The sequence below is a fragment of the Carica papaya genome, chromosome 9 (assembly GCF_054855325.1).
Source record: "Carica papaya isolate Zhongbai chromosome 9, ASM5485532v1, whole genome shotgun sequence".
Classification (NCBI taxonomy): Eukaryota; Viridiplantae; Streptophyta; class Magnoliopsida; order Brassicales; family Caricaceae; genus Carica; species Carica papaya.
Window position 1 is genome coordinate 33,512,614 of NC_142317.1, and position 13,231 is coordinate 33,525,844.

General features: G+C 35.0%; 1 protein-coding gene across 1 annotated transcript; it reads right to left on the bottom strand.

Annotated features, from left to right (window-relative positions):
• Positions 1 to 2,585: 2,585 nt before the first annotated feature.
• On the bottom strand, positions 2,586 to 4,130 carry LOC110825659 (tyrosine decarboxylase 1-like). The gene is given in 1 exon segment (XM_022056133.2): positions 2,586 to 4,130. A coding segment is annotated over 1 exon segment (1,545 nt).
• Positions 4,131 to 13,231: the final 9,101 nt, after the last annotated feature.

Here is a 13,231-nt window from a genome sequence, read left to right on the forward strand (position 1 = left end):
TTTTATTTTATAGTTTCGTGTGCATATTGTACTGTTTTATTGATTATGGATTGAATGACTGGGGTGTTGATACTATATGTTGTCTGTTTGGCATAAATTATCGTTTAGCTTGTTTGTATGTGATTGAAAATGCTGACTGAGGGAAAAGGCGAATGAAAGATTATGTGAATGGGTAATTGTATAATATGGTCAGCCTGACTAGATATCTTGAGAGATGGTGGACGGACTGGGTCCGTAGGGAACCCTACCGGGATTGTGGTCTCCCATACCAGACGGGGTATGGAGATCTTATGTGTTTTGGCACCCATACCGGATGAGGTATGGGGACGGCCCGTTTCACCCTCATACCGGACGGGGTATTGAGGTTTATGGTTTTGGCGCCCATACCGGACGGGGTATGGGGACGGCCCGTTTCACCCTCATACCGGACGGGGTATTGAGGTTTATGGTTTTGGCGCCCATACCGGACGGGGTATGGGGACGGCCCTGGAATCCGATGATGAATGTTAAGGATTAACGGGTAGCGGGACCCCTATGGATCCCCATGGATACTAGTGGGCTGGTGAATTAGGAAAATATGTTGTGAAACTATTGAATTACGAAGAGTGTGATAGGTATTATGTTATACAGTTCATATATATATTTTCATGATGATGATGATGTTATTGCTTTCGTACATTGTTTTATGAATTTCACCGAGGTAAGTAAATGGTAAAGGTTTTATTTTCGATAAAAGGATTTGTTGTAAATTATGCTCCATTGGTCTTTTTGTGTTTTCTACCCACCTTTACCTCCGTGACGGTGAGATATCGTGATGTCTTTACTGGGCTAGTGTAGCTCATTCCTTATTTAATCATTTCAGATCAAGAGGACATCGTTCCCGAGCCGTTTCCGCAGGAAGACGACGAAAGGGGACGCCTAAGGACTCCATAGTCACATTCGTAGTTTTTACTTTCAAGTTTCTCCTTTAGGTAGTTTAATCTTTTATATTTTGTGAGTACGTTTTGGTTTTAGTGTAAGGGATGTTATTCAAATTTTGACTTCGCTTCCGCATTTGATATTTATAATACAAATTCCATTATGAATTACCGGGGCTGTTACATTAATTTTAAGTAAAAGTCAGTTATGTATTTAAAAAACTATATCGATATAAACTGGGTAGTTGAGATCTTACATTGAAAGTATTATTACGGAGCTTGTGAGGTTCCCATGTGGAATTTCAAAACGTGGAGCAAAAATTTAAGAAATATCTTTTTTTAGCTAACATTATTTGATGCTCAATTTTTTATGTTAGAAGTTCAACTTCTGCCACTTAGCACGAAGACCTAATATTGTAAAAGAGTCGGTTGAGTATTTAAATATTGACGTTCTATATTTCAAAAAGTTAAATCGATATGAATTTGGTAGTTGAGATCTTATGTTAAAAGTATTGTTATGTAGCTTGTGAGATTTCCATGTGGAATTTCAAAACATAGGGAAAAAATTTAAGAAATATCTTTTATTTTTTTAGTCAACATTATTTGATGCTCAATTTTTCACGTTAGAAGTTCAATTTCTAACATATTAGCAAAAAGACTTAATTTTGAGAAGAAGTCGGTTGAGTATTCAAATATTAAAGTTCTATATTTAAGAAAATTAAATCGATATGAATTGGGTAGCTGGGATCTTTTATTGAAAGTACTATTACGGAGCTTGTGAGGTTTCTATGTGAAATTTCAAAACGTGGGACAAACATTTAAGATATATCTTTTCTGTTTTAATTGAGATAATTTGATGCTCAAATTTTACTAACGAAAAGTAATTCTTTAGTAAAAGCAGAACCTCGGCAGACAATTTTGTTTGTGTAGAATGGCTTATAACAAAAGAAACGAATTTATTACCGAATGTGATGTATACTAACAAAAAATCATTTATACTAATAGTTTCCATGGAGATGTTTAGAAAGGATATTGAATTTGTTGAAGAAAAAGAACATTGTAAATGTTAGAGTGAGTTTGAAGATGAGGAGAAGTTTTACTATTTAGTGAATATTTACTATTTTTATGTTGGAGAGGGGGGTGGTTTGCTGGCTCATGGAATCATTTTTACTTTTTATGTTTTTAATTTTTACTTTTAAATATTTTTGTTATATAAAAAATAATTAAAAATTAAAATTTTACTAACGATATTAGTGGTACCTGACCGATATAGACTAGTATACATATTTTTTTAAATAAAAAGACAAAAGTGAAAAAAAATTAATAAGAAATGGATTCAAATATTTAAAAGTAGAATATGAACTAATTTAATATTTAAGTCAATATGATGATCATGAAAACTAAACTTAAACACAATTACTATTTTAGATAAAGTGAAATACTAAATATAGAAATTAAACTCAATTCAGTCTGGTTTTAATTAATTCTCAACACATATCATTGAGATTTTTGTTATTAATAATTTTATGACAATAATACAAAATAAATAAAACATATCTTTTTCTTGAGTCTGAATTCTATTTCGTTTTATCTTAAATAATAATAATAATAATAATTTATTAGATAGAGAACTAAATTATATAACGAAAAAGTCTTTAAGTTGAGAAGCTAAGTAGCAAGAATCTGATGGAGGAAATCTTGCACCACATTCCAAGCCATAACGATATGGTGAAACCTTGTGAGCGTTGCACCAACAGCAAAACGAATCATGTAGATTCCCTCAACCAACGCATGAGTCATGAATAACTTTCCTGATGCGTTAATGGATTCCAACAACTCACGAGTTAGCTCATTTGTACGATCTATAACACGATTGTTCTCATAATTTACATGTTTATCAGATAATGCAAATGGTGAAACCCTAAAGCAGACAACAGCAAAGTTTCTTGGGACGACAATCTCCAGTCTGGAATCACCAGCTACAAGCTTTTCAAATAGAATAGCCATCTTCACGTGACTTCTAATGATGTTCCGAAGGTTGGCTACACCATAAGTTCTAAGCACAAGCCATAGTTTCATAGCACGAAATCTTCTGCTCAATGTGATTTGCCAATCTTTATAATCTATAATATCCCTTGTATCACTAATTTTGTTTCTTAAATACTCAGGATATGTTGAGAGCGATTTAGTAAGAGCAGTTGGATCTTTAACCCACAAACAACAACAATCCAAAGGAGTTAACAACCATTTATGAGCATTAAGGCTAAAAGAGTTTGCACCTTCTATACCCTTAAGAAAAATTCTGAACTCTGGGCAGATACATGAGCTACCTGCATATGCAGCATCAATATGAACCCACATGCCATAATTTTTAGCAACTTAGCATAAAGGACCAATTGGGTCGATAGCAGTTGTCGAGGTTGTCCCTACAGTTGCACATAGAAAAAGAGGGACTAAACCAGCTGCTAAGTCGGATTCAATTGTGTGTTTCAACAATTTAGGGGATAGAGAAAAGGATGTAGTTTTTGTTGTTTTGATTGCTCGAACGTTATTGGGATCAATACAAGCAATTTTTGCTGCTTTTTGGAGTGCACTATGAGTTTGATCGGATCCATAAACCACTAACTTCCCCCCATTTTTTATCCCATTCTGAGTTAAATACTGATCTCTTGCAGCTACTAAGGTACACAAAATGGCCTCACATGTTGTCCCTTGTATCACACCTCCGCCATTACCAGAGAATAAGAAAGATTTTGGTAGCATAAGCATTTTTCCGAGCCAATCCATAACTATACTCTCAAGTTCAGTTGCAGCAGGTGATGACATCCAATTAAACCCTACAACATTAAACCCAAAGCTAAGCATTTCACCTAAAAACCCTGCTGTGCTACTGCTTGAAGGGAAATATGCAAAGTAATTAGGACTTTGCCAATGGGTTATCCCGGGAATTATGTGTTTTTGAATGTCAAGGATGATGGTTTCAATAAGTTCAGGTGCATCTGGAGCCGAGTCTGGTAAATGTTGTCGAAGATAACCTGGTTGAACTTGGCTAAGAACAGGATAACTTTCAATATTTTGGTAATAATCAGCAAGAAAGTCTATTATTTTGTGGCCTTGTTTCCTAAATTCCTCGGGGTCTAGAGGGTTCAAGAATTGGTTTTCATGATCGTGAAAACCTTGTATTGGTTCTTGGTTGAATTTCAAGCTACCCATATTTTGAATAATTGAAAACAAAGCTTCAATTTCTAGGAAAATGAATGGAACAACTTATTTGGAAAACTACATCGATATATAAGTTTATATACAACGAACTTTTAAGTTTCGAGCTATGGTTGAGTTGGTGGTTGTCATTACCTACTCAAGGATGTCGTGATAAATTTTAATTCAATTGACAAAACTTTTAAAACATATTTACAATGATATTTACAGTATCTCTTATGAGTATCGTATAAATAATATGTTATCTAATTGTATAACAATAAATAATAATAATTTAGTGAGTAATGATTAAAAGCATTGAATTTATCGAAGATTAAAAAATGTTATAAAATTTGTCTCATAAACCATTTTTTTAATTTAAATTAATATTTATTAATGAAAAGTCACAAAAATGTGAGATACTGTAACACCTGAATCCAAAAATTTGGCCCAAGATAATTTAATATTAATGAACCGATAAATAAAAATAATTTAATTTTTAATTTTTTGGTTAATTTTTGAAGAAATATAGATTCTGGATGAAATTGAAATTATTTTTAAAAAACATGGTGAAATTGTGAATAAAAGGGGGGTGTATTTGAAAGAAAAATAAAAAAACAGGGGGTCAAATAGTAAAAAGGCAAAATGCAGGCCCCATGGGACGGTTAGGTCAGCAGCAACAATGAGTCAGAATTCACTCTTATTTTATCTTAAATAATAATAATAATAATAATATATTAAATAGAGAACTAAATTATATAACGAAAAAGTCTTTAAGTTGAGAAACTAAGTAGCAAGAATCTTATGGAGGAAATCTTGCACCACATTCCAAGCCATAACAATATGGTGAAACCTTGTGAGTGTTGCACCAAAGAAGGCATTTTTGATATTCGCAGAAAAAATTCGAGAAACCCGATAACCATTCGAGGCACAATGAAAAAGAAGGTATTTTGAACACCGATCCGGAGTAAGAATCTCTCACTCTTTTCTCTCGTTACGATAAATTAAAGTTTAATAACTGATAATTGTGTATTTTATAAAAATTAAAATATCTAAAATTAATTACAGGTCACCAGCAGAGTCGAAATCGATCAGTATATAATTGTCATAACATTGTTATTTATTTTCTCCTATACTACATAAAATGCTTACTGTTGCATCATATGCTGTAATTTATTGGTTTTAATTGGTTTCTCGTTATTAGTTTATCTACCCATTTGTCCCTATTTGTTGATTGATTTGCAAATTATCTATTACATGACTTAGTGTTGATATGTAAATATGAAATATTGGTATGGAATTGTGATTGGTTGATAATGTGGATATATATATGAAAGGCTCATTGGGCACCCTGGGAAAGGGTGTATTGACCTAGTGGATAGAAAAAATCCTAACGTGAATATTATCTTAGTCGAATATTGCTGAAAAGTCTCATATCGGAAGGGGTTTGGAAGTATAGATCACCCTCATACTGGACGTAGTATTGAGGCGGTGGCATGTTTGGCACCTATTAACGAATATGATATGGGAACGGTCGGTTAATTGATAAATTGGGTATTGGGTCCACGCATATGAGGTATCCCTATAGACCTCTAGAGGTAGTGGTAAGCGGGGAAGAAGGTAAGTTCACTGTCATGGTTCACTTAAATGTGTAATAAAATGTTATTCTGGTTATTGTTTTCATAGATCGATTTTAAAAACTTATAAGAGTTAGTATGAAAATAATGAATTTTTTATATTAAACAAATTTATTTAAAAAGATATAATAATTTCATTAGTTGTTTTATGATCTTTACCAACATTTAGTTTTTCGTATCAGTGTTAAGCGTGATATTCTTACTGGGTTAATGTAACTCATTCTCCTTATTTAACTATTTAAGATCAGGAAGATCAAGACTTAGATTCTGAGCAGCAAGAAGGTTGCGAATAAAAGCTGCCTCCCGCATTCCATCAGAGTTACCCAACGGAGGTTAACTCTATAGGAATTTTAGTTGTGTTATTTATTTATTTCTTTATTTTGTTATTGAAGACTTCCTTAAAGGAATATTCCTATATTCTTATTGGGCATTCTGAATTATTGTATAAAGAATGTAAACGGTAAACTCTTAATTGTTTCTGCTTATATTTTCCTTACTTTAATATTTCTATTCCCTTAAGTATTGGGTCTCTACATATACAAGCTTGGAAATTAGTCAAAAGATAATAATTAGGTAATCTATTAATATTCATGAGAATACATATATGCTTTATATTCATGTATCTATATATAGTTATAGTTATAGTGAATATGTAGTTGCATGGTACAATCTATTAATATTCATAATAAATTAATGTTTTGGTTTTTGTGTCTGCATATATAGCTACTTAAATTTTGGTTGTTTTCATCTTAAAAGTTCAAATTATGACATTTTAGCATAAAGATTTAATTTTGAATAAGAGTCAATTGAGTATCTAAATCTTATTATACCATGTTTTAAAAAATTAAATCGATATGAATTGGGTAGAAAATTTTATATTGAAAGTATTGATTTTAGAGATTGTGGAGTCCCTATTTAGAAGACAAAAGTTTAAGAAATATCTTTCCTCTTTATTAGTTGGCATCACTTGATGTTCATTTTTTAAAGTAAATTCTTACATTCATTAAATAAATAACTAATACAAATACATCAATCATAACACAGATAGAAATAATCTTTTAAGTAGTGATACTTATAGAAGTATAACCCGACTTAAATACCTGATATGTTGTAAAGAAATGGACGTACCAACTATTCAATTAACCAGTAGTTGATTATTTGATGCCTAAATTAATATTTTTAATATTGTGAAAGAAAATAAATGTTGTAAACAAGTGTTTTACAAATGTTCCTCATTTCTTATATGTTTTAGTTTTAGTTTTTTTTTTTTTTTGCGATTCTTCATTTTTTATGTGACATATAGTGAAAAATATACTTTCAGAAGTCTTACGTTTAGTGAAAAATTCATATTCTTAATAAAGGTATTGAGTCAGCAAAATTTTCATGAAACTTTACACGACACATGTTTTCTATTAATTTGTTATAATTATAAAAATTTTTGATTAGTTACTATTGGATTTAATATTAACTTGAAAGACCTTAGAGGAGTTGAAGCACTAATTTGTAAGGAAAAAAATTAAAAGGGAAATGTTACATTAATTGACTTCATGGACTAAATTTGGTATTTGTCCTAATTAAAATAATGTGTTCAATAACATAGTAGTTGTATAATACATTTTTAATCTACACTAGTTCGTCAAGTAATTAATAATAAAATAGACAAATATAATATTTAATTTCTAATAAGATTACTAGCTTCATTCTCTAAGATAGTGAGAACTTTCATAAATTAAAATTTTAATTTTTTTTATGAAGTCGTTCCACCATTCGCGTCAACTTGTTATGACATAACTGTTGAAGAAGAATACTACTTTCGATTTGAGAAAAATAAGTTAGAAAAAATAATTGAGTGTGTAATACCCAGCCCAAAAATTTAGTCTGAGATTAATTTTAAAATTAAAAAAAATATATATAAAAATATAATTTTTAAAATTTTAAATTTTTATTTAATATAAAATTAGGAAAAAAATAGTCGATAGATGAAATTGAAAATAATTTTGAGAAAAAGAAGTGAAATTTTGGGTTCGGGAGTATTTTTAAAAGAAAACTTAAAAATTAGGAGTCAAAACGCAAATAAGGAAAAATGCGCCACGTAGGACTATCCAGTCAGTAGCCTTGACGAATTGGAGCGTATCGCGTGGCAAAGTACACTGACTCGGTGCCACGCGAGAGGCTATGCTGGCAATCCGTGTGCCCGCGATCAGACGGCCCGGATGCATTCCCGCGCGCATGGACGGTCCAGATTCATTCCCTCATCGGGCATGACGAACGGCCACGATTAAATGCAATGAATGGTTCAAATTCGTTTTCTCTTTAAACACGATTGTACGGTCAAGATCAAATCGCAATGAACGATCAAGATTCATTTCTTCTTTAAACGTGATCGGGCGATCGAGATCAAACGCGACAAACGACTTAAATTTAAGGGAGACGGGTATAAATATCTCACTTCTATCTCACTTCACACCAAACTCAAAACATAGCAGCTAGCCCCCTATCAGAGAAGAAGAACCAGTTGTCGGAGAAGGGAGCCGACCGCTGCCACGCCGGAAAATTCCGTTGCCAGTAAGTTTTTATTTTTCGACTTTTTTGGGCCAACTGAGCCCCCTTAACGTGTTTTCTCGCAATGATGGGTATAAAACTGGTCAAAACTGGCAAAAAATGACCGAAAACAGTCAGTCCGAGGTAAACCACCATTGTGGGCGGCAGTGCCGTCGCCAGAGCATAGCGGTGCCATCGTGCCAGAATTCCCAAATTAGCCTAAAACAAATTTTAACACCGATTTTAGATTTTTGGGATATTTTTTAGGTACGTGAAGCGTGTTTTTACCTCCGCAGGAAAATTTAGGAAACTCAGGGACCACTCGTAGGCACAGTAGAAAGTTCAGTATTTCGAACACCGATTCAGGTAAGAATCCCTCACCTTATTCCCTGTTATGGAATTGAAGTCTAATTATCAATAATACGGTATTTTCGTAATTTAAAAAATTTCGAGAATTAATTATAAGTTACTAGTGGAGCCAAAACCTGTTATTTATTATTATTGTCATGTTTAATCGATTGTTTGATTTTACAGCTTTAAATGCATGATAATATACTGGAATTGGTAAAATAATTCAGTTGTATTTTCTTGATGCATGTATTATTTGTCTTGCGTTGATTTACGATTAAATTATGAAACTGAAAATTAAATATAAACAAAAAATTGATTAGTTAAGTGAATGAATGAATGGTAACCTTACTGGATATTTTAAGAGATGATGGATGGATCGGGTACATAGGGAACCCTATCGTGAACATCGCCTCGTACCGGACGGGGTATCGAAGATTGATATTTTTGGCGCTCGTACCGGACGGGGTATCGAAGATTGATATTTTTGGCGCTCATACCGGACAGGGTATGAGGATGACCGGTTAGTTTAACAAGGTTGGATGTTGGTTCACGTGTAGTGGAACATCCCTATGGACCCCCATGGATACCAGTTGGTAAATAAAAAGAAAAAATTGTTATTTTTGATTACTTGAATATGAAATTATGATGTTATTGAGCTATTGTTCCTATAGGTCGGGTTTAAAAATCTCGCAACGGTAACTATACAATAAATGGTTTTACTTATGATAAATGAATTTACTTAAATTAAGAGCTCCATTGGTTGTTTTTATGATTTTTACCAACATTTAGTTTCTATATCGATAAGTAGTGTAATATTTTTACTAGGCTAGCGTAACTCACTCATTCATTAACTATTTCAGATCAAGAGGACCAAGATCTAGATCCCGATCAACAAGGGGGTTGTGAATAGTTCACCACCCAGATTCCTTCAAAAGTTAGTGAAGGTCGTCCTATGATGCTCAGTTATTTACTTTTCGTTTATTTCTTTGATTTTTGTTTGTTCTTTTAGAAAGGAAATTTTCGTAGCCCTATTGGGTATTTTAAACTATTGTGTAAAGAATGTAAACCCTAACTCTATTGTTCCACTTCCGTATTTAATTCATGTCTTTATTTCCTTTTAAGTTCCAGACCGTTACAGTTGGTATTAGAGCTGCGTTCCTCAAAATCATTCCTTACACAAAAACCTTAGAAAACATCAAAAAAATGAATTATCACTCAATCATTTCTAGTGAAATGCAGGTACATATAAATGAGGAAAGGAAGACCCCCACTAAACTGAGTAGCTCGGGAGGGTTCGCTTCGAGAGAATGTTGACTGACTATTTGAAATGCTGAAGAGACTCATTGTTGTCCAGCAGGTCCGGGAGGAAAGGAGGGAGCTACCTGATCCCCCCCCCGTTTCAGCCACCCTTGCAGTGGGAGGATCCTGAGCTACCCTGGTACGACCCTGCTCCTCCACAATATCATCCAGCACCACCACAGTATGGTCCGGTGCCCCAACCGCATCACCCGGCACCACTACTGTATAGCTCGGTGCCCCAACTGCATCACCAGGCGTCACCATAATATGGCTCAGTGCCCCAACTGCATCACCTGACACCACCACAGTATAGCCTGGTGCCCCAACTGCATCACCCGACACTACCACAGTACAATTCGGTGCCCTCACCGTATCATCCATACCACCACAGGGTCATCTGATCCATCTCCAGCACAATCCATTCCCTCTTCCATGGAATCCAGTTCCTCTCATGATGGACTCAGACTATATTGAAAGGTGTAAAAGACTAAACCCATCTATTTTTGTAGGGGCATCCTCCTTTGAAGAGACTAAGTACTAGTTAGCTGAGATAGAGAATGCCTTCACGACTCTTGTAGTAATTTCCGAACAGAGAGTCATACTTGCCACCTATATCCTGGTGGGAGGCAAGCCGCTGGTGGCAACTCAAGTAGGCCACCCTGCTTGTTTCAATCACTTGGGAACAGTTCTTAATGGGCTTCAATGCAGAGTACCTCCCAAAGCATCTCCGACATTTGAAGGAAATGAAGTTTGCACACCTGTTCCAGGGTGATATGACTGTATCAGAATATGTTTGAAAGTTCCTAGAGTTGGGCTGGTATTTTCCTGAGAGCATGATAGATGAAGGTAGAAAGGCAAAAAAGTTCGAGTGGAGCCTCCGTCCTGAGATTAGACATCAGCTGTATGTGTTTGAGCTTAATACTTACTCGGCCATTCTGGCCAAGGCACAACTAGTGGAGAAGAACCTTTGTATTTTTCCTCCAACAGTATGGAACCTCAAGCCATCAGTTTCACACCGCAGACCAGCACCCACTGCAACTGTTCAGCAGAACAAGAGGCCTAGACTAGTGACTCAGGCTTCTCCTCAGATTCCGACAACAGGACGCGGTAGAACTTGACAGTACTGTGGCAAGGATCATGGGGACCGACTCTACCATTGCCTTAACAATACTTGCTGTATATGTGAGAGTGCCCAATATTACACAAGAGAGTGTCCGAGAAATCAGAACCAGACCATACCTCCTATCCAAGGCAGCACTTACAACCTCACTCAGGAAGATGTAGAAGCCAACCCAGACGTGAGAATATGTACACCATCTTTAATAATCTTACATATGTTTTGATTGATACTGGTGCCTCACATTTATTTGTTTCACATGCTTTTACACTAAACTTGAATGTATTACCTGAAAGACTTAATTGCGTGTTGTTTGTGTTTACTCTTGGGAGTATGACACTATTGGGGGGAAGGTTATATACAGAGCTTGTATCATAAATATAGCAGATAGAAAATTGAGTGTGGATCTAATAGAGATTGACACGGGAGAATTTAATGTAAACTTAGGAATGAACTGGCTAACAGTGTATCACGCCACTGTAGATTGTTTTTATAAGAAACTTGTATTCAACTCTTTTAATGAAGAGTCATTTACAAATTAATAAAATTCTTTAAACATTATTCCCTCATGGTAATTTTTCCTATTATCAAGTGCTTTAACTCAGCTGTTTTCTCTAACTAGGCAAACCTAAGAAAAAAATTTGTATTTGAGAGATTTTGGTAGTTCGAGACTTCTCGGATGTATTACCGTATGAACTACCCGGACTGCCAGTGGATATGGAAGTTGAATTTACCATATATCTTCAGCCAGACACCCAACTAATTTTGGTTTTCCCTTACCGCATGAGTCGTGTACAGATGAAGGAGTTGAGGAACCAAATCAATGAATTGCAGTATAGTGGATTCATCCGACATAGTGTGTCCCATTAGAATGCTAGAGTCACATTTGCAAGTAAGGAGGATGAAACGTTAATGTTATGTATTGACTACAGAGGACTAAACAGGGTCACGATCAAGAAGAAGTATCCTCTCTTTAGGATCGATGACCTTTTTAATCAGTTGTCGCGTGTGCAGATCTTCTCCAAAATATATATACGTTCAGGTTATCATCAGGTAAAGATCAAGGCAGAAGACATTCCCAAAACAGTTTTTCGAACCAAGTACAAATATTATGAGTTCTTGATCATGCCATTTGGACTAACCAATGCACTAACTATCTTTATGGATTTCATGAATAAGGTTTTCAGACAATCCGAAATCAGTTCATCATTGTATTTATCGATGATATTCTGATCTATTCAAAAAGTATAGAGAAACACACTCACCATCTGACTCAAGTTTTGCAGGTTCTTAGGGAAAAGAAGTTGTATGCAAAGTTGAGTAAGTGTGAGTTATGGCTCAAGCATACTACCTTCTTAGGGCACATCATATCAAGGGATAGAGTGCCAGTGAACTCCGAAAAAGTTGAGGCAGCGCTCAGCTAGGAAAAATTAACATCGGTCAAGGAGATTCGTAACTTTCTTAGGATGGTAAGTTATTACTGCAGGTTTATCGAAGGATTTTCTAGCTTAACTTCTCATTTAACTCAGGTCACAAAGAAGAATGTCAAGTTTGAGTGGAACAAGAACTATGAAAGGAATTTTTCAGAACTAAAAAAGTAGTTGACTACTGCATCTGTGTTGGCCTTGCCGAGCGGAACAGGTGGATATACAGTTTATAGTGATGCCTCCTACTTAGTGTTGAGTTGTGTTTTGATGCAGCATGAGAAGGCCATAGCCTATGGGTTCATGCAATTGAAGAATCATGAGAAAAACTACTCTACCATGACTTAGAACTTGCCGCGATTATCCACGCTTTGAAGACTTTGCGCCATTCCTTATATGGAGAGACTTTTAAGATCTATACCGATCATAACAGCTTGAAACACATATTCAGTCAAAAAGATCTCAACGTGCGTCAGAAAAGATGGATAGAACTCCTCAAGGACTACGATTGCAAAATCTTGTATCACTCGGGCAAGGGCAACGTGGTAGCCGACGCACTTAGCAGAAAAAATACAGGTATGTTAGCTCACCTAATGGTTTCAGAATACAGGATAATAAGGGTCGCATAATAGGTACAACTTCAGGACCTAAAGAAAGTTACATGCTTGGCCCACATTACTGTTCGACATGAGTTGATCCAGAGAATAAAGGAAGCTCAATCCGCCAATTCCACCCTAGTAACCCTCA